Genomic DNA, 19,372 nt, shown 5'->3' with positions numbered 1-19,372 from the left:
GGAACTCCTTCCAACGTTCCCCTCTCCCTTCCCGCCTCTCCAAGGCTCTTGCCTCCTGCCGCGCTCCTATGGTCAGCGCAGATTTGGTCAGCTGATCCATAGACCCCGCCCTGGGGCTCCGTGACAGCTCGTCTTTCACCGCCGAAGAAAGACCTTCTTCAAATAGCATCTGAATGGGTGGCGCCGATAAATCCCAACCCAGTCTGTGAATCAGCATGGTAAACTCAGTCCAGTACTCACGGACAGATCGACTTCCCTGCTTGCAAGCCATTAGCTGTCTGCGCACCACCCCTTCCTCAATATCGCTGGAAAACATGATATCCATTGCACGAAAGAACTTCATCGTGTCCTTTAGTACGTCATTGTGCGTTGCCATTAGGGGTCGAACCCAGTCTCTCGCCCCTTTCTCAAGATGCCCAATTACGAAAGCAACTCGCGATTCCTCATCAGGGAACTCATCGAACTGCACATTAATGGCATATTGCATCTCTGTCCTAAAGGCATGGTAATCCTTGGGGTCCCCCCCAAATTTCTGCACCAATCCTGGTACCTTTCTGGGGAACTGAGTGGCTCTCCCCTTCTTGTCTGCATCCTGAGCCCTTCTCTCCTCCAGCCTCGCCGTCTGCAGCGCCAGTTGGACCTCCAACGCTCGGTATCTATCTTCCAAGCTTGGACCAGCTCCAGCCCCCGCTCCTCCGGTTCCGGTTGGTTCGCTCATGATGCTTTCTCTTGCACAGGCAGCGTACAGAGACTGTCGGACTGCTGTAAGGGATTGATTAGCTGCTTGTGCGTAAAAACGTGCTCCCTCAGAGTTTGTGCGACCCCACAAACCTCCGTGTGTGACGGAGCTCCTCAGACATGTCTGCTCTAGTCACTAGTAGAGTCCGACAGTGGCTGTCTGCGGAAGCGTTTCCAGCAAAGGAGCTCCTTAACGGAAACGCGTCTCCTGGACTCACGGCGTGACAGTTTCCGGCGAGGTGTGGGTCTCCCTATGGGAGACTCAGATACCTCCCCACTGTTCTCGCTGGAAGCGTCCCTGAGCCCTCCCTCCTGCTCGCATTCCCTCAGAGATCCACTCCTCCCCCTGCTGGTCCCTGCTTCAGCTGTTGAGTCTCTTTCTTCCTCCCTGAGCCCCTCCACCACCTGATGCTCCGATGGCAGTTCCCTGACAGATATAATGTGTAATGTCACCCAGTTACTAGTTCTACTGGTTCCACCAGGCAGGATTTTTATTGAGGGTGAATTCTGTGCCATATTCTTGAGAAGAATATTCCGCTTTGTTAGTTCTTCTGTAATGCTTCCTGAACACTCCCGCACTATTGCTGTCTGGGGAAACTATATCTATGGACTGCAAGAAGAGAAAACCGATCCATTCTTAAGGAAATCAGCCCTGAGTTCCAGTGAGTCACTGGAAGGACAGATCGTGAAGCTGAGGAAATCAGCCCTGACTTCCAGTGAGTCACTGGAAGGACAGATTGTGAAGCTGAGGCTCCAATACTTTGGCCACCTCATGAGAAGAGAAGACTCCCTGGAAAAGGAGGGCACAAGGAGAAGGGGCGACAGAGGACAAGATGGTTGGACAGTGTTCTCGAAGCTACCCGCATGAGTTTGACCAAACTGTGGGAGGCAATGGAAGACAGGAGTGCCTGGCGTGCTCTGGTCCATGGGGTCACGAAGAGTTGGACACAACTAAATGACTAAACAACAAGAAGAAGAAGAAGATAACTCGTATTAGAATAATTAGAATATTAGAAGAAGCAAGGCCTGCTCACAGGTACCAGGCTACAGCAACTCTTTTCAGTAGGTCTTGCCACCATGAGGCAGTTGTGGAGGGTGAACATCCCCTCCTTCCCACAGCTGTTTAGCTCTCCTCCTTCCACAGGTCCTTTCCAAGCTATCTAAGACTCCACTGATGCACCCTTGTCTGCTCCTCCCTCTTCATCCCTCTTCTGGTCCTGGGAGACACCGGTAGAGGGGAGCTTGTTGCAGCAGGAGGGGGGACACCCTGGCTCCTTCACTAGCCTGACTCATCTCTTCCTCTTGGCCTCTCCTATCTCCTACTTCTGCCTCTGCTTCTGGACTTTTTTCTGCCACACACTGTCCCTGTCGGATCACCAATCCCTGGGCTCTCAGTCTTCATCCCTTGGGAATTCCCCAGATCGTACCTCCCACCATTCCTTGGTGTTCAGCCAGTGCATGCCATCATGCCTCAAAACCCTCAATGATCCCTGGCATATGGACTTGTGGCCATAACATATGTGCTTGACTCATGGTTCATTATGTTCCAATGAGAAACAGAGATTGTACTAATTACGACTATGGTTACTACTTCATTGTGGGGCGGGACATCCGCGTTTGAAAGATATTTTGATTATTATTATTGCACCTCCTCCATTTTGGCCTTGCATCTTATAGATCAGATTCTACTGTAATTTGCCATGTTGATTTGGTAGTGTGGGCCAGCTACAGGCCTTCTTGAATGGCACAGGTCTTCTTAATCCTTGTAAATCTGGTTCTTGGGATGGGTTGTGGGTGGAAAGTGCCTCTGACTCCACGTTAGAGTACCATCAGTGGAGAAGGACAAGGACAGTGCTTCTTAGAAACCAACTTAGAGCAGAAATATTAGTACTGTAGTCACTCTCTGAAAGCAATGTATGATCCGAAATGCCTACATGCTGTGCTTACCCCAGTGGGTCTCTACATTTGGTTCTAGGTCATGGCATTCCCCCGGGTCCCAGTGAATTGTAGAGTTGGAAGGGACCCTGAGGGCCATCTAGTCCAACTCCCTCCAATGCTGGAATCTCAGCTAAAGACATCCACGACACATGGCCATCCAACTTCTGCTTAAATACCTCCAAGGAGGAAAGTCCACAATGTCCCAAGGGAGACCATTCCACCGTCAAAAAGCTCTTACTGTCAGTCAGTTTTTCCATATGTTTATTTCTGAATCTTCTTTTTTGTAACATGAAGCCATTGATTTGAGTCCTACCCTCCAGAGGAGGGCTGGATCAATACATATCACAGAAGCGATTCAGTTAAACACATTGTATTTTTTAAATTATTGTTCCATTTTACAATTAACATTCACATTCAAATAAAAGTCATAATCATAAACATATGCAATTCTCTGAATCTTTGGACTTCCCTGAGCTGAGATTCCATGGATTCCATAGACTGCATCATATAATGTTCTCCATTTTCTCCTAAAATTCCATTCTTACCATAGTTCTTGTTACATTACAAGTGTTGTTACAATGCTGCCAATGTTTTTAATTGTGTACAGTGTTACTCATACAACCATAGAATCATAGAGTTGGAAGAGACCACAAGGGCCATCGAGTCCAACCCCCTGCCAAACAGGAAACACCATCAGAGCACTCCTGACATATGGTTGTCAAGCCTCTGCTTAAAGACCTCCAAAGTAGGAGACTCCACCACACTCCTTGGCAGCAAATTCCACTGTCGAACAGCTCTTACTGTCAGGAAGTTCTTCCTAATGTTTAGGTGGAATCTTCTTTCTTGTAGTTTGTATCCATTGCTCCGTGTCCGCTTCTCTGGAGCAGCAGAAAACAACCTTTCTCCCTCCTCTATGTGACATCCTTTTATATATTTGAACATGGCTATCATATCACCCCTTAACCTCCTCTTCTCCAGGCTAAACATGCCCAGCTCCCTTAGCCGTTCCTCATAAGGCATCGTTTCCAGGCCTTTGACCATTTTGGTTGCCCTCCTCTGGACACGTTCCGGTTTGTCAGTGTCCTTCTTGAACTGTGGTGCCCAGAACTGGACATAGTACTCCAGGTGAGGTCTGACCAGAGCAGAATACAGTGGCACTATTACTTCCCTTGATCTAGATGCTATACTCCTATTGATGCAGCCCAGAATTGCATTGGCTTTTTTAGCTGCCGCGTCACACTGTTGGCTCATGTCAAGTTTGTGGTCAACCAAGACTCCTAGATCCTTTTCACATGTACTGCTCTCAAGCCAGGTGCCACCCATCTTGTATTTGTGCCTCTCAATTTTTTTGCCCAAGTGCAATACTTTACATTTCTCCCTGTTAAAATTCATCTTGTTTGTTTTTGCCCAGTTCTCTAATCTGTCAAGGTCGTTTTGAAGTGTGATCCTGTCCTCTGGAGTGTTAGCCACCCCTCCCAGTTTGGTGTCATCTGCAAATTTGATCAGGATGCCCTTGAGTCCATCATCCAAGTCGTTGATAAAGATGTTGAATAAGACCGAGCCCAAGACAGAACCCTGTGGCACCCCACTAGTCACTCTTCTCCAGGATGAAGAGGAACCATTGATGAGCACCCTTTGGGTTCGGTCAGTCAGCCAGTTAGAAATCCACTGAGTGGTAGCATACTCAAGACCGCATTTTACCAGCTTCTTTACAAGAATATCATGGGGCACCTTGTCAAATGCCTTGCTGAAATCAAGGTAGGCTACATCCACTGCGTTCCCTTCATGTACCAGGTTTGTAATTCTGTCAAAAAACGAGATCAGATTAGTCTGACATGACTTATTTTTCAGAAATCGATGCTGACTATTGGTGATCACAGCATTCCTTTCTAGGTGCTCACAGAATGTTTGCTTAATGATCTGCTCCAGAATCTTCCCTGGTATTGATGTCAGAGTGACAGGGCGGTAATTATTTGGGTCCTCTCTTTTCCCCTTTTTGAAAATAGGGACAACATTTGCCCTCCTCCAGTCTGTCGGGACTTTGCCTGTTCTCCAGGAATTCTCAAAGATGACTGCCAGTGGTTCTGAGATCACATCTGCCAGTTCTTTTAATACTCTTGGATGCAGTTCATCTGGCCCTGGAGACTTGAATACATCTAAACTAGCCAAGTATTCTTATACTATCTCCTTAGTTATTCTGGGCTGTGTTTCCTTTGCTGAATCATTTGCTCCAAATTCTTCAGGTCAGGCATTGTTTTCTTTATCGGAGAAGACTGAGGCAAAGAAGGCATTGAGGAGTTCAGCCCTTTCTGTGTCCCCTGTTTGCATTTCACCATCTTCTCCTCTGAGTGACCCCACTGTTTCTTTGTTCTTCCTTTTGCTACGAACATACCCATACTCCAAGGGAACTTACAAATTTTCCCCATTCCTTATTAAAGTTATTCTTCATGGTTTCTAATCTTTCTGGTCATTTTTGCCAATTTGGCGTAGTCCATCATTTTTATCAACCATTCTTCTCTGGTAAGGACTTTATCTTTTTTCCTTCTCAGAGCCAAAAGTATCGTTGCTGCTGTCGTCGCATACATAAATAGTCGTTCCTGCTCCTTCGGTATTTCTGCACCTTCGATTCCTAGTAAAAACGCTTCTGGGTTTTTCCACAAAGGTTATTTTAAATATTTTTTTCAACTCATTATATATCATTTCCCAAAATGCTTTTGTTATCTTGCAGGTCACCATGTATGGTGGAGGGTGCCTTCTTCATCTTTACATATCCAACAAATATTTGTAGCAGTTTTATACATTTTTGCTAATTTAGTAGGTGTTAGATACCATGATACATCATTCTCACAAAGTTTTCCATGTACAGCATGCTGTGAATTTTAAATCTTCCCTCCATAACTTTTCCCAAGATGAGAATGGTATATTATGCCCAATATCTCTTGTCTATTGTATCATCACTGATTTAATTTATTCATCTTTAGCATACCATTCTAGTTTATACCACAACAGTTTATACATTTTGGAAAGTAACTTCACATTCATTTTTATTACTGATATCCTTCCCCACTTAAATGCATTGTAAACTTCATACAGGGAAGTTCCTTTGGCGAAAAATGGGACTCCACTGCGCCATCTGGTGTCTTAGTGTTATAATGCATAGAAAGAGCTTTATCTTTACAAATGTCGCCGAGTCCCAGGAGAAAACTATTACTTCCCTTAATCTGGACACTATATATCTGCTGATGCTGCAGATACATCAACAGCTCAGGTCGCATACCTGAAGGGTGGAAGTTGAGTATAATTGCCCCAATATATAAAAAGGGTGACAATTAAAACCCTGCCAATTATAGACCCATTAGTTTGTTAGATGTAGCCTCCAAACTATATGCCAGGCTCCTTCTTGGGAGACTAGAAGAATGGGCAGATACAAATAAGGTGATATCTGAAGTCCAGGCAGGCTTCCAAAGAGGGAAATCCACATTGGACCAGTGCTTTGTGGTGAACTTTCTGTATGTAAATACTTCCATAATTTGAAGCAAAAATTATATGTTGCTTTTATCGATTTAAAGTCAGCTTTTGATACGGTCCCAAGACATGCATTGTGGCAAAAATGGGAAAAGACAAATATAGACCCCCGTCTATTATTTCTCATCAAAACATTATATACTGACACATCAATACAAATAAAGTTAGATCTGGCTGGCCATCTCACCGCTAGAATTAAGACCATTATTGGAGTCAAACAGGGATGCATTTTGGCACATTTCCTGTTTAATTTTTATATTAATGACATGGTTAAAGAACTGGAGGGCCTACAGTTTGCCCCTGTCACAATTCTCGACCAAAAACTCTCAGTTTTAATGTATGCTGATGACCTAGTACTTGTATCTAGAACCCAGGTGGGCCTGAGACAGCTGCTTGCAAAATTAAGTTCATATTGCACGGGGAATGCTGTATCTATAAACTATGATAAGACGCAGGTCATTGTATTTGGGAAGCGTTCTAAAAACATGTTTGGCACCTGGATGAACACATCATAAACCAAGTAAATACGTTTAAATATCTGGGATTGATTTATTCAGAAATGGCATCTTGGAATACACAGCTATCCAATATTAAATTGCAAGCCTTTAAATCAGCAAAAGCTATTCTGAAATTCGCTGCCTGTAAAGGTGGGAATTTGGTCAACCCAGCTCTATCTGTGTATAAAGCAAAAACAATGGCCCAGATTCTATATGGTGCAGAGGTTTGGGGTACCTCAAAGGTCTCTGTTTTGGAACCCCCACGGAATTATTTTTTAAGAGTTCTTTTAGGTTTACCCAAAGACGTGGAATCTGCCATGGTCAGGTTGGAAACTCGCATGTTGAGCATAGAGAGCCAAATAGATAAAAGAATTCTCTGTTACTGGTTTAGAGTTCAACAGATGGACAACACAAGGCTACCAAAAAATGCCTGATTGAGCTCTTGAATGGATTACCCCTTAAAAACTGGGTACCTCATGCTGCCCAACTGATGGGCAAATATGACCTCTCAGTGACTGAGATTGAAGAACTTCCCTTATATTCCCAGAAAAAGATATTTAAATGAACTATAAGGGCAGTGGCAACTAAAAACTATCTAAACTCTATGTGCACATCTACATGTGCCCCATTGTATTTTAAACTTAGAGAGGCTAATGAACACATATCTTATTTTAATGAACTGACTTTTGCACAACTTCAAAAAACTTTTACAGAGCTACGACTAAATACAATAAGCTCTGCTTTCAGAGATGGGAGACACAGCGGGACCTCAGACGGCTAGAGTGAGTATGGCGGGGTGCCCGTGACAGAGCCTCAAGAACATCTTATAGGGCTTTTATGAAAACCTACGAGATGGCAGTGAAGGCTGTTAAGAAGTCTTACTTCTCGGCCTCCATTGCATCCGCTAGCTCTCGCCCGCCACAATTATTTAGTATAATCAGGTCTTTAACGTCCCTTGAGGGACAGCCAAATTTAAATAACAATTTGACACACAGCTGCGAGGCATTTGCGAGCTTTTTTGCGGTGAAGGTCTTGTTGCTCTGGCATGACCTCCCTGCTAATTTGGATTCAATAAAGGAACTGGAGGCCCCTCGACTGTCCTCGGGTCCAGTATTGGACCACTTAACCGGATATCCCCAGCCGATGTGGACAGACTCCTCCGAGCTGGAAAGCCCACCACCTGTCCTCTTGACCCGTGCCCGTCTTGGCTGATTAGAGCGTGTCCAGACGAGGTGTGGGCCCTCCTGGGGGATATCATCAATTTGTCCCTTGACACGGGGAAATTCCCAAGGGAACTGAAGGAGGCAGTGGTGCACCCGCTCCTAAAGAAAACATCATTAGATCCCTTATATCTATCCAATGACCGCCCGGTTTCAAATCTTCCGTTCCTGGGTAAGGTGATTGAGAGAGTGGTTGCTGAACAGCTTGGTGGATTTCTGGATGAAACATGGGCTCTGGGCCCATTCCAATCTGGCTTCCGCGCTGGTCATGCGACCGAGACGGCTCTGGTTGCCCTAACAGATGTTCTTCGTAGACAGCTGGATCGAGGCGGGTCGGGGCTGCTGATTCTTCTAGATCTGTCAGCAGCTTTCGACATGGTCGATCACGAACTTCCGGACCACTGCCTTGCCGACGTGGGGATCCAGGGCACAGTCCTTCAATGGCTGCGCTCGTTTCTCTCTAGTCGGGGATAGAGGGTGGCGCTTGGGGGGGAATTGTCATTGCGCCACTCCTTGGTGTGTGGAGTACCTCAGGGTGCGATACTCTCCCTGATGCTTTTCAACATCTTTATGTGCCCCCTCGCCCAGCTTGTCCGGAGTTTTGGGCTGGGTTGCCATCAGTATGTTGATGACACCCAACTCTATCTGTTGATGGATGGCCATCCTGACTTGGCCCCAGACACACTGACCAGATGTTTGGAAGCTGTGGCTGGATGGTTACGTGGGAGCTGGTTGAAGCTAAATCCTTTGAAGACAGAGGTCCTGTGGCTGGGACGGGATGATATGGGATTGGGGGGGCAACTCCCATTTCTTGCGGGGGTGCAATTAGTGCCAGCACTGTCCATTAAGAGTTTGGGTGTAATCTTCGACACCTCCCTTTCCATGGAGGCACAGATTGCAGCTACAACAAAGGCGGCATTTTTCCATCTCCGCCAAGCTAAGCAGTTGGCTCCTTACCTCTCTCGCCCTGACCTAGCCACTGTGATCCACACGACGGTCACCTCCAGACTGGATTATTGTAACTCGCTCTACGTGGGGCTGCCCTTGAGACTGACCCAGAAACTCCAGCGGGTGCAGAATGCTGCAGCGAGACTCCTTACGGGGTCTTCGCTGCGAGATCACATTCACCTGGTGCTATACCAGCTGCACTGGCTCCCGGTGGAGTACAGGATCAGGTTTAAGGTGCTGGTTTTAACCTTTAAAGCCCTATACAGCCTAGGACCCTCGTACCTATGGGACCGCCTCTCCTGGTATGCCCCACAGAGAAACTTACGGTCTTCAAATAAAAACATCTTGAAGGTCCCAGGCCACAGAGAAATTAGGCTGGCCTCAACTAGAGCCAGGGCTTTTTCGGCCATGGCTCCGATCTGGTGGAACACTCTGTCACAAGAGCCCAGGGCCCTGTGGGACTTGACATCTTTCCGCAGGGCCTGCAAGACAGAGCTATTCCACCAGGCCTTTGGCCAGGGCACAGCCTGACTCCCTCCTTCTGCAATCTTCGCGGAGCTCTGGCCCAATGGTTGCCAGTGGCTTGAATTAATTAATTTTATAATTAATGATTTTAGAGTGTTGCTTGTGCTGTACGTTTGTACTGTTTTATTGTTGTTATCTGGCTTCAGCCCGGCTTCGGCTGGGGAGGGCGGGATATAAATAAAATTTATTATTATTATTATTATTATTATTATTATTATTATTATTATTATTATTATTATTCTCTCCCAACTCTATCTCTGCCCGCTTAGGGTGTCTCTTCATCCCTTCATCTTTGGCTTCCTTCCACTCCTCCAACATCACAACACTGCCATTTGGCTGTTTCAGTCCTCTAGTCACCTTTTGTGAAGGACTTCTTCATTACACCATCTGTTGCCTCCACCTCCACCATTTCATCCTTCTGTTCTGGCAACCCTTCATCCATATTGTACTCCAAAGTCTCTTTGTCCTCTTTAATTCCACTTTCCATTTCATTCTTCTGTTTTCTTAGCTTTTGGGTGGTTGCTTCCGTACCCATCTCTGCTGTTTCGCCTTGTTAAAATGTTACACACACACACACACACACACACACACACACACACACACCAATTGCTCAGTGTTCCTCCATCCCTCCATTATTCCTAAAGCCACAGTTATCTCAGTTTTCCACCATCTCCATTTTGCTCAAACTTCTGCCATTGAAGGAAAGGCTAGTGGAAGTCAGGGGAATGTCTGTTTCAAACTTCTCCTCCTTCCATTCCTTACTGTGATAAAGGATGTGAAGCCTTCAAATAATGTATAGTGCCTCCACACAACCTATTTCACTCCTGATACCTTGTGTGGTCTGCGTTCTGGGTTCCGGGTTCAATGTAGTGATTTAGAAGAGATATTTTATTAACAAGCACACATGTACAGTATCCATCAAAGAAACTTAACATTCTTCAACTGGAGAAGCTGATAGCCTTGCTCTTAGGAGTCTACTCATCTTAAAGATACAATAACATAGCATGGGGGGGTGTTAGAAGGGGGCTGCAGAAGAGGGAGAGGGGAGGAGGTGTGGGAATGTGTGTGTAAGGGAGATTTGAGAAAAGGAAGGGGAGGGGGAGGAGAAAAGGGAGCAAGAGTAAGAATGGGGATGCAAAGGAAGTTGTCAAAAAGGAGGGAGTAAGGAGGCATTGGGAGATGGATGAAGATGAAAGCAGGGGCATGAAAGGGCCTAAAGAAAAGGAGGAGATGGGGTGAAGGGGAAAATGGATGCAAAGCAGAGCTGCAGAAAATAAGAGAGAATTGGCTTCAGAAATGGAGCTGCGAAGGTGAAAAGAGACCTCAGTAGTTGCATGGGATGAGATGGGAAGGGAAGGGCAAATGCTAGGGGGTTCATGTGTCAAGAGTGGCCAAGGGGTCACCGAGTGCAGGAAGCAGGGATGCAGCCCCTAATATTTTCCTATTTTCTTATGTGTTGCAACGGGGAACAGCACAGAGTTTATAAGGATGGGGATGTGCTGCAGTCCCTATTATAGCCTCTTGATTGAGCTCTTTGACTCCTTCTGGCAGCTGAAAACTAAATGCCCTCAGCAGGCTGGTCAGGAAGATGAATATTTCGATCTTTGCCATCTGCATTCCCAAACAAATGCGAGCCCCTGAAGAGGACACAAGAAGAAGAGAGTAAGTGAGCAATAATTTACTTTCCCGGGTTCATTGCTTTGTAGCTATAAACATTCTGAATAACACTTTGGCAAAACAGACATAGTTAGGATAGGGAAAACATCAAGGCTGCTGTCAGTTTTCTAGCCTGGTCAGTGCTAACCTTTCTTTCTTCTTGCTATACTTATGTTTTGTTCTGTATATCTATATGAATGGGGCAAGGCAGTGGCAAGTTAAGGGGATCTCTGGGTTGGTGGCTTGGGACCAGAGCCATAGCTAGGTGATCTTGCACCCCTGACAGAACTGTCCAGATTGCACTCCCTAGCCACAGAAAAATTAGCTCTTCTTTCTGCCTCCACCCCACCCCACCCTGTGCCATTCAATTCCCCACACACTTCACCTTGTATTGAATTCTTTCCCAGAAAATACAATATTTAATTTATTATGTCTTAATAAAAGGTTTCAGGAAAGCAAATGACATTTAGATGGCAGTTGACAGTTTTTTAATGTTGTAAAACAGTATACAGATAGGCCTAAATGAAATGTAGAAAAATATCATACTGATTTATTTCACAATGATAACTTTATATTATAATACTATATGACGTAAAATGGCATTGCTTTCACAATATCTGTGTTATGTGGTTGATATAAATAAGAAGACTATTAACATTATTCACAAGTCACGTTACAAGTTCTTATTCAGAAGAGTTGTTATTTGAAATCTTTTTTAAAAGCAAAGTTAGGCCAACTCCGGCCTTAAGTAGGAAGCTCCTCAATGAAGTCTGATATGATTAGAACTTTATTTTTCTAGCTTTAATCGAAGAAGACTCAGTAATAATTTCATCAAAATCTGTTTTTGATGCTAGTTCATACTCGATGGACAGGATTGCTAGACTTGTTAGTCTGGTTTCACTCATACTTGATCTTAAGTAGTTTTGTATGAGTTTTAAGTTATTAAAACTATGTTCACAAGATGCTACACTTCCTGGCATAGTGAGAAATAGTCCCAGTGCTACGGTAATACCTCTGCGAACATCCGCCCTGAATAGCGTCCACGCCAGTGAATGTCCACGGCAACCCGGAAGTACCAGAATGGGTTACTTCCGGGTTTGCCGCTTGCACACGTCAAATACATGACGTCCTCCCCACAATTACCCTTGGAAGCCGACACCTCAGGCCCTAACTGTTCCCCTATGGAAAATTTCACTGCATGCCAGTGATTTCAAGCATGCGTATAAGAGGTGTGACAAAAATGTTAGGCTAAAAAGCAACTCTAACAGAGAGCTTACAAAATGCCTAAGTTAAAAATGAATTGCACAACACTATTGTAGACATACTTCCAACTCTTCAAAAGAAAAGAACTGTTGCTAACACAGATAAAACATTTACCTAGATAATTTCTGACAGTCTGTGATACTTCACATAACAAAGCAGACCAAAGTACTACTAAAGTATGCAATTCGTGTAAATCACCTGAAGTGTCTGTCAGTATGGAATTTAGGGGCACTCTCCAAATGCATATACGGTACTTGACCACCTCAACTAAAAGTGCTACAAATTCTGCAAACCTCCAGCTATCGGTTTATTATACATTTACTATATATGTAGCACATTTAGCTTACAGAGTCCTTGGCTGTGTGCTTCACTAATCTTGAAAATTAGTGCGATGGATTCATTAAACAAACAAAAAATAAATCCAATTTTAGAATCAGGGAAATTGAAAGTTGAGAGACTTTGATTTTCCCAGTTGGTGGACAATCTTTCTAAGTCTGGGAGAAAATAAGAAATAGAAAACAAGTAATAGAAACAGAAAATAAATAGTCAACTTTTAATAAACATGTTTTTTCATTGAGATATATAGGTATGGAACAACAAATTGTTTCAGTAACTTTTGTTTCCAGAATATGTGTAGATGGATGGTATAAGACAAGGGTTTAGGAAACTGACCTCAACTATTTCCACAGATATGCTTGGGTCTTGGGATATTGGCTTGGGGCTTGACTGACCTGATTATTGCAAGGATATTTGTGGATTAGATTTGTTCAGTTTCTGTTAATTGATTCTCATGGGAAACTTGCAGATTCTGGCTTCACACAATTAACTCAAGGCAGTGTCAATTTACTCTTGGCAGAAAGCCAAGGTCTGCTTGACCTAGAAACTACTTACTCTGATTGGTTAACGACCAGCACTCAACTCTGTTATCTGGGAATGCTAGCACAGTTTGGTGTTAGGTGTGTTAGGAGTTGAAGGGCTGTGTATGGTTAAGAGAGAGAGAGAAAGAAAGGATTTATTTTGCATTGATTTGTATGCAGAACCTCTGCTGGTATTATTTTTCCTTTTAATAAATCCTGTAAATAGTTATTCTGAGTCTAGCTGACTAGTCATTACCGACGCAACTAGCTTCCTCGCTGTGCAGGAAAACTCTGCTACGTTTGGGCTAAAGCCAGTAGGGCTATGCCTGACACTTCAAAGTTCCATGAAGATTATGCCTAACTGCTCAGTATTCAAGTGCTAAATAATGACTACAGATATCATTGGTTCAATAGGCACTGAGTATTCAGCAAGTTTGAAAACATCTGATCAGACCAGACCTGCTTTGCTTTTGTAGGCTCTTCAGATGCTGTTGGACTACAACACCCATCATCCCTGCCTTTGGCTGTGCTATCTGGGCCTGATGGGAATTGGAACCCACAAACATCTGGAGGCCACCTTAGATTCTAAGGCATGAACATTACCTTTCGGAAACATATAGGACTTTTATTCTCAAAAGAGATTTTGCTTTCAGTGAATGTTTCAAATTAAATTAGCTCATGCACATCAACAGAGTCTATGTTTTTCCCTCCTTCAGTGGAGCCATACTAGGACCCAGGATCACAGTCTATTCATCTGAAAGAAACTCTGGACAGTAGTCAGCTCAGAGAAGGTCAACTGTTGACATTAATGGACCTGACTTAGTCATAGTCCTTCATTTTAATGGGTCTACTCTGAGTAAAGCTTAGTTGACTACCACCCTATTTTCAGCTCGTATTGTAAGCGTTGGACTCCCCCTCCCTCTTTCTCTGTGCAAAGGCTATTCCACCTTGCAAAACAATATTTCTATTCACATCACATGAGGAAAAGCATAAACAGCTAGCATTGCTGTTTGCAATGTGCAATTCCATATAAATAGATTGCAGTCGGAAACAAAACCTTTCCCTTTCTCAGAAAGGCTACTGGATTGCCGATGAGCCTCCCTGCTTGGAATGTTTCATTTCAGAGAGGAGATTATAGGGCTGATTTGTAAGTTAGCCAGTTGGCACGAGGGCGCGTTTGTGCACACACAGAAGCATAATAACTTAACAATTGATGCTCAAGGCAAATCTCCACTCTCTCCTCTCCCGCCTGTTCCTCCCCCACTTTTTTTTCTTCTTTTCGTTCCCCATCCAAGCGCTCAATCCACCCTTGGAGCGATCACCCTGCCCTGCTTGGCTGCTACCCTAAGGTAACGATTCAGCCATGCGATTGGAGCATGCATTCTTCAGAAGTCGCGCAAAAACCAGGAAGTGAGAAAGGCAGAGGGGTGGGTGAGAAAGTGAGAAAGGTGGAGGGGAGAGAAGTGCTCTTAAGCAGCCATGGAGGCAAGCAGCATCCTACTACTGGTGGCAGCATTCGGAGCAGCAGCAGGATCCCCTATGCCCGAGATTCCCAATGGTCCGTTCCAGCTGAGGTGGGAAAGCGAATGTGCTGTCTGAGGGAGCCGCGCTGTGCTCCTTTCCCCTCCATACCCGCTGTGGTGCAGGGCTGCGGGATCCAGCTGCTGCTGCTGCTACTGCTAGAGAAAGAGAAGGTGACATATTTTTAGCCGATTCTGCGCCCCTGATGGGGGCCCATATCACCACCCTCTAGTTACGGCCCTGCTTGGGACCCACACGTGCACATACAACTATGGGGCCTCCATTGTTTACCATCTGGACCTCCCTGCATTTGCCACCCCTGCCTGTCCCTGAAAGAGGCATCACTGCCAGAACCAGGATAGTGCTGTTCCCTGTCACACATCACCACTGCAAGCCACCCAACTTCTTTTCAGGCAGCAATGCTGGTTCCCACCAAGGTGAAGTAAGGACAGTTTGGCAGGACAGTTTGCTCATGGTCTTAACCCCTTTCTACATTGCTGATTTGGGCAGTTGACCAAAGTTCTCCTTTCATTTTTTTAAATCAAGTTTTATTGAACGTTTTATGCGTGAGACACAATAAAAGCCATGCTAATCTAAAAGGGAAAATAGAAAAAAAAATTAGGAAACGAAGAAAAGATTGAAAAGAAATAAAGGAAATTACAAGGTCCTCTATCAAAATTAAATCTTCACCCTTATTCTGCACAGAGAAAAGTGAGCCCTCCCAGTTCTCACTGGGAGCTAGACCCTCTTACACTGGCTTCTAGCCCTGGCAGATGCTCTCTGCCCTGCCCTTCCCACAGGACCCTTCATCTTCAATCCATCCTCTTCCTTAATGTATCTTCCTTGATATGAGATAGGGAAAGAAAGGTTAGCACTGACCAAGCTAGACAATTGACAGCAGCCTTGATGTTTTCCCATTCCTAACTATGTCTGTTTTGCCAAAGTGTTATTCAGAATGTTTATCAGCGGCCTTTGACACCATAGACCATCTAGAGGGGCTGGGAGCTGGGGGCACTGTCATACAGTGGTTCCGCTCCTTCCTCCTGGGCCGTGTCCAGAAAGTGGGGGGGGGGATGAGTGTTCAGACCCCTTGGCTCTCACTTGTGGGGTGCCTCAGGGTTCCGTCCTCTCCCCCATGCTTTTTAATATCTATATAAATGTTACACTGATCACTGCAGACTGCAGATGGTGACAGCAGCTACGAAATTAATTTCTTGGGATAATTTCTTGGGAGAAAAGCAATGACAAACCTAGACAGCATCTTAAAAACAAAGCACCTTGCCAACAAAGGTCTGTATAGTAAAAGCTATGGTTTTCCCAGTAGTGATGTATGGAAGTGAAAGCTGGACCATAAAAAGGCTGATCACCGAAGAATTGATGCTTTTGAAATATGGTGCTGGACGAGACTGCAAGAAGATCAAATGTATCCATTCTTAAGGAAATCAGCCCTGAGTGCTCACTGGAAGGACAGAGCCTGAAGCTGAGGCTGCAATACTTTGGCCACCTCATGAGAAGAGAAGACTCCCTGGAAAAGACTCTGATGTTGGGAAAGATGGAGGGCACAAGGAGAAGGGGATGACAGAGGACGAGATGGCTGGATAGTGTTCTCGAAGCTACCAGCATGAGTTTGACCAAACTGCGGGAGGCAGTGGAAGACAGAAGTGCCAGGCGTGCTCTGGTCCATAGGGCCACAAAGAGTCGGACACGACTAAACGACTAAACAACAACAACAAGGGAGCGCAATCTGGACAGTTCTGTCAGGGGCGCAAGATCACCTAGCTATGGCTCTGGTCCGAAGCCACCAACCTAGAGATCCCCTTAACTTGCCAGTGCCTTGCCCCATTCTGCTGACCAGCAGTGCCACTCCAGCCAGAAAGGTGCTCCTTCTGCTCCAGCCCACTCCCTCAAGCACATCTACAGATCACAACATAGCTTGGTCTTCTGCATTTACCTGCACCAAATGGCAGATATTCTTCTCTGTTCACGAATTGTCCATCCTTGTCCAAAAAATGATTTGGGTTGAACTCTGCAGGTGTCTCCCATCGTGTTGGATCAAGAAGAACAGAGCGCAGATCGGGAATAATAATAGTCCCCTGCAAATAAGAAACAGGTGACTTGGAATGCATTCACATCAATACTTTTGTTTTATTGTCCCACACTATCCCAAGACTAATCATTGCAGAGACTGATATGAATAATAATTATTATTATTATTATTATTATTATTATTATTATTATTATTATTATATTTTGGTGGGTGGCTTTGTATTCATCACTGTAAAAACTTTCTGTACAGGCAGGAACACAAGGGGACTTTCCCCCACCTGTTTTAAAATGAAAGCTCACAACCAGGCGGAGACTTCTGGCCACTACATGCTCCTCCCCTGCCACAATTGCCCCATGGAATGGCACTTGCTGATGGTGAAACATGTCTGCAGATGGAGCTCCTGCTCTTGCCCTTCAGATTTTTGACTAAACAGGAAGTTCCTGTATGCCTGGCAGCATCTCTCAATATTAAACCTTCTGCTGCTCTTTGTTCTTGGGCTACAGGAGTGCAGTTGTATCACACTGTTATACCTTAGGAATGAGAAAACCACGCAGCTTCAAATCCTTTGTACATTGCCTAGGTATCCCAAAAAAACTGGCAAATTTAAAGCGCTGCATCTCATGAATCACAGCATTGGTGTAGGGCAGTTTCTTCTTATCTTGATAGCAGATTGAGTGAGCAGAACCTATGACATCTTCTATTTCCTTGTGCATTTTATCTGAAGAGAATGATGGAAACAGGTTTATTGTGAATACTGCATTTTATTTCAGTTGGACATTTATTTCCCTTGAACATATTCCATAAATCTCTGTGAATGAGTCCCAGGTTCTTGCATTCAAAGCCCACCTCGTCCTCCAAAGAGTTTAAGTCAGTCTATATGGTTCTTCCCCACTCTAGATCCCAGGTAAGAAAAGGTTGAAAGAGAAGCTCATCTCAGTAGTTTCTGGTTGCCAGAACTGTCTGGATTTGCTGAAGGGCTGGGATCAAAGGCTGTCATATATTCATCCTCCACCCCCAGCCCTCAATATTTCCTGTTTACTTATACTGGCATGCTTTCGAACTGCTACGTTGGCAGAAGCTGGGACAGAGCAACAGGAGCTCACCTGTCTTATGGATTCGAACTGCCAACTTTCTAATCAGCAATCCCTAGAGGCTCAGTGCTTTAGACCACAGTGCCACCCGCATCCCTCATGTAATGGAGCATGGAGAGGCAGGAATGTGGCTCGGTCACTTATCTCACAGCAGGGGCATTCTTGTACATTTGCTGCATAAAGAAACTGCTAGCAGATTTGCAAAACAAAACAGGTACAGGTTGTGGTATGGTATCAAACTGGAGGGGGGAATGTGTTGATTCCTGCATTGCAGGGGGTTGTATTAGAAGACCCTTGGGGTCCCTTCCAACCCTACTATTGTAGGCTTCCTTATGACAAATGACAGAGCATTGCCATGAAACTCATCTCCAACGATAAACTTCCTAGAGACATTTTATTCTGTTACTTGACTATCCTGCTCATTCAGTGAATTTAGGGCAAGGCCAATGGTTCCCCCCCAGTCCCAGCTTTCTGGGCATTTTACTTTTTTCCTTCTGTTAATTATAGGTTCTAGAAGCTATGAAGGAAAATGTTGGTGGGAAAAATATCTTTCCAGACATGAAAGTCAAAAACATTTAGCTTATTTCAATATCGTTTACCTTCCATAATTTACATGATAAACTCACTTTTAACTCTTTCCGATATGAAACCTTTAAAGAACTATACTCCACCCTAGTGGTCAAGAGAAGCCCTGGCTCTCCTCTCTCACCTTGGATATCTGGATGACTTGCCAGGAGGAGAAGTGCCCATTGCAGAGAACCCCTAGTTGTGTCCGACCCTCCTACAAAGAGGTCAAAAATGCACTGGGCCAAGTTTTCTTCATCATAGGTGGACTCTGGGTCATTCCTGCTCTGGTGTTGAAAATGGGGAAAGTGACATGTCATTTACATGCATTACATTCTGTCCTTCAGCACTTTATCTTCCTTCCCCCACTTATTACCATACCACCCACACATGCTTCATGAGAGGTGGGGTGTCCTCTTATAGTGCCTAAGGTGAAATGGGAAGCTGCTGCCACCCCCACCCCCCGCTGTTGCTGCCCTCACTCACTGGATCATCACCTTTTCGTGGTGAGTGGGCTTGCACATTCCTATGACCCTTGTGAGTGAAGCCATTGGGAATCTCATACTCTCAGCAGGGTCACCCAAGGCGGTAAGGTCAAAGGGGAGGAGCTAGACAAAGAATGATCCAAGAAGTCATCAACGGCAGAACAGGCGGGTGATAACAAGCAGTATGTTACAACAGAATTTACCGGTCGCCATGACAACTCATGCCATCAGAACAGAGCCTTACTGCGAAGACTGTTCATTGGTTAGTGTGCACTGATCTACAGACATAAAACAAATTCACGTACAGGTATCTTCCAAAAAACCCATCCCAAACCCAAACACCCAAAGTTCCATGGTGATCAGCATATGGTAACAGGGGCAGGATTGTGAAATCTGGAAGCCCTTAGTCATGAAACAGCACATGGTCGGTGGATACAGATTCAGTCATTCTGACTCAAGGAACAAGGCAGTTGAGCAGCTTGGCAGCTGTATCCATG

At 44.8% G+C, this 19,372-nt stretch overlaps 1 protein-coding gene across 3 annotated transcripts in view; it reads right to left on the bottom strand.

The window, feature by feature from the left end:
* Positions 1–10,261: 10,261 nt before the first annotated feature.
* Positions 10,262–19,372, bottom strand: part of LOC310707292 (cytochrome P450 2J5-like) — an 85,443-nt gene continuing 76,332 nt past the window's right edge. For 2 of the 3 annotated variants that reach the window (XM_083504306.1, XM_083504308.1), the window contains exons 6-9: positions 18,536–18,677; positions 17,266–17,453; positions 16,640–16,781; positions 10,262–11,028 (exon numbers count right to left, since the gene is read on the bottom strand). In XM_083504306.1, coding sequence (XP_083360432.1) covers positions 10,841–11,028; positions 16,640–16,781; positions 17,266–17,453; positions 18,536–18,677 — 660 coding nt within the window. In that variant the 3' untranslated portion in view covers positions 10,262–10,840. The remainder of the gene's footprint in view (positions 11,029–16,639; positions 16,782–17,265; positions 17,454–18,535; positions 18,678–19,372) is intronic. The other variant, XM_083504307.1, reaches the window with a different exon arrangement.

This window comes from Podarcis liolepis (assembly GCF_965112155.1).
Source record: "Podarcis liolepis genome assembly, chromosome: 5".
In the NCBI taxonomy this organism is placed as follows: domain Eukaryota; kingdom Metazoa; phylum Chordata; class Lepidosauria; order Squamata; family Lacertidae; genus Podarcis; species Podarcis liolepis.
The sequence above is the reverse complement of the archived record's forward strand: the minus strand, read 5'-3'. Positions and strand labels throughout refer to the sequence as shown.